The sequence below is a fragment of the Pelmatolapia mariae genome, linkage group LG22 (genome assembly GCF_036321145.2).
Source record: "Pelmatolapia mariae isolate MD_Pm_ZW linkage group LG22, Pm_UMD_F_2, whole genome shotgun sequence".
In the NCBI taxonomy this organism is placed as follows: domain Eukaryota; kingdom Metazoa; phylum Chordata; class Actinopteri; order Cichliformes; family Cichlidae; genus Pelmatolapia; species Pelmatolapia mariae.
The window spans coordinates 2,259,325-2,262,305 of NC_086245.2; the positions used below are offsets into that span (position 1 = coordinate 2,259,325).

The following is a 2,981-nucleotide window of genomic DNA, read 5'->3' on the forward strand; positions in this document are numbered from 1 at the left end:
GAGAGACAAGTGTTCCCAGTTCCTAGCTTAAGTATTGTTTTACACTCCTGTTTTCAGTCTACAGTCTCTAACAATGTCACGCTCCAGATTCATCCATAATGTCGATGTAGATGGCTACTTTAAGACTTTGAAATAATAAATATCTTTCATATGTGCAAAACATTTGACTTTATGTACAGTAGTAACAGTGGTTAAATTATTACTCCTAAAGGAAAAATTCAGTCATCACAGGTCATTTTTTATGTTTTAAGGACTGTTTACAAAGTTCTCACATCCACATTTATTTTATTTTTATCCAGATTATTTCCTCATGTTTCTCTCTGAATATTTGAATTTAAAAAGTCAAAACAATCAAAATATTTTAGTCTTGGTATCAAAGAGCACGTATAAAGGGATTTAGAAAAAAACTGCTGTTAATATTTAATAAATCAACTGTGGTCGTGCATATTTTGTTTGAACTCATAACTTTTGTCATATGTTTTGTCACAAAAATGTAAACTAGAGATATTTAATCAAAGGCCAGTGATGATTCATGTATGTCATTTAAAATGCTTGATATTTGACTCTGTACTGAATTATAAAATGTCAAATAAATAGATGAAAACTTAAATAAAAAAATAATCTTTTTTTTGTCAAAACACAGAGCAGGTAAGAGTTGGAAAGTTTTAAACAGTATTTATTAAAAACTTTTGACAAACTTCCCTCCACACTGGTTTAATATAGCAAATGTAAAATATATGGAAAAAAAAATGTTTAAAATTTGTGTTGTTTATGTTAACCCATCTGATCAGATTGTTATGTCACTGTATTTAAAATTCTATATTTTATGGTGTATTGTGTGACTACAGCTGTTGATCAGTTCCTCTTCAGCTGTTTGAGGTTTTTGTACGGCGTTGTTTCACTGTGTGAACGGGAAGCTGTTATGCTGCTGACAGTAATAAACTCCTGCATCTTCAGTTTGAACTCCACTGATGATCAGAGTGAAGTCAGTCTGAACTGCTGTTGCCCGAAAACGATCTGGAACTCCAGACTGACGAGCTGTAGTATCAGCTATCAGGAGTTTTGGAGCTTTTCCAGATTTCTGAAGGTACCAGTCTATGTCATCACCTATAGTTGTACTGGATTTACATCTGATAGAGACAGTCTGTCCAGGAACAACAGACTGAACTTTAGGAGTCTGAGTCAGGACGATTTCTGCTGATGAACCTGAAAACATGAAAAGAAGAGAAGAGTTATTGAGACAAATCGAACTCAGAAAAAGATGATCAAACATTAGAGGATCATTTGTTTAACATGGAGAACAGATGGAAGAAGGTCAGTGCTGCTGGTTCCAGAGTTTCTCCATCATAGCAGAACATCATTGTGGTGAACCTGGCTGCATGCTAAAGCAAAGTTTTCACAGAGAGTCTCACCCTGAACAAGGAGCCCCAGGGTGGCCAGCAGTAGAGTCAGTGACATCATCATTGTGCTGCTGGTGTGTGAGTGGCTCTGAAAGGCCTGGACAGCCACTGATCAACACTGGCCTCTTAACAGCTGTGAGCAGAGAGGCAGGACACATATGCAAACACACAGAGTCAGTCATCTTTCCTCATTGTGTCATCCTGTGTCATGTGACATGTTCGTCCTTTAGTTAGTGCAGTGCTTTTTTGTTTTACTTCGTATTTTTATTCATTCAATTTGCATTTACTAATTAAAGATATTTCAGCACACAGGAACATGTATATTTACTTAAGTATCCAAACCTCCACAATGTTTTATCAATTTGCGTTTAAAAAGTTAAACTTGACCAATTATTCTTTTCCAATTTCTTCCATCATTTACTTTCTTTTTTTTTTTATTTTATTTTATTTTTTTTTATTGCCTGTCCCGTTTGGATCTTTTGCCATTAGAATTATTGTCTAAAGGCGAAGAAAGATGCCCAATGGATTTACTTTACCAAATGGACCATCCCAGCCTTGCCGTAATGGTCTATTTGATTCACCTTTAATTGTTTATTTTATTTTCACTTGTTGTATGAGGGACAGACTTTACCGGGGGAAAGAAAGGGGAGAGAGAAAGAGGGAAAGAAAAACAGCTGGGAAGAGGGACGGGGAAAAAGGGCAAAAAACAAAAACCAACAAAATAAGCAGACAAAAAATACATATATCAATCACCTGGATCACCTGTTGAGAAAGAAAAAAGAAAACAAGCAGAAGAAAACAAGAGTAACAGAATAAACAACATCACAATGATATATGGGAAAATGGCAGTAAATACTAAATGTTAAACATTATTGTGCAGCACGTAAGATTGACAGAGCACAGTGTGCCATCATTTACTTTCAGAGAGTGTGTGATGACTCATGCTTTGGTAGTTATGAATATAAATAATTATTGAAACATATACATAAATGCATTAATTGTTTCCTTTCTTGAAAATGTATCAGCCCTGATAATACAATCCCACACACCACTGCCAATCCATAACCTAATAAAGACGTAGTGTCAATCTGCAGGACCAGCACCCCAATACAGGAAGTCTTGATCAGCCCTCTGAGTAAAAGGTTCTCATCTCTGATCCTATCCTTAAGTTTAACAAAACTAAATAGAAAAAGGTTATTTTGTCTGTTTTGCTCTTTTAAAGATGACTCTTTCTTTAGTTAATCAATTTTGTGAGCCAAAGATTTTCCAGCTGTTGAATATTAAAAAGCTTTCTGATGGTGTCTTTGTTATATCAATAAATATAAAAAAGCCAAGATTTTGATTGATTGATTGATTGATTGATTGATTGATTGATTGATCATACTTTATTCATCCCGAGGGAAATTGGGTTAAGGCTGCCAGCCGTCCCAGCGCCGTCTTACCCATCCAACCATACATACATTACACAAGCATCACATGGGGAAGACAGGTCAGAGGGGTATAACATGGAAAAGCACAACATGAGGAAAGATAAGGAGAAAAAAATAACTCCCCCCAGACTGAGCTCCAACAGGGAGATCA

At 35.7% G+C, this 2,981-nt stretch overlaps 1 gene segment (V, D, J or C); it reads right to left on the reverse strand.

Moving 5' to 3' along the window:
* Positions 1–898: 898 nt before the first annotated feature.
* Positions 899–1,458, reverse strand: LOC134619803 (immunoglobulin kappa variable 2-40-like). The segment is given in 2 exon segments: positions 899–1,206; positions 1,413–1,458. Coding segments are annotated over 2 exon segments (354 nt in total).
* Positions 1,459–2,981: the final 1,523 nt, after the last annotated feature.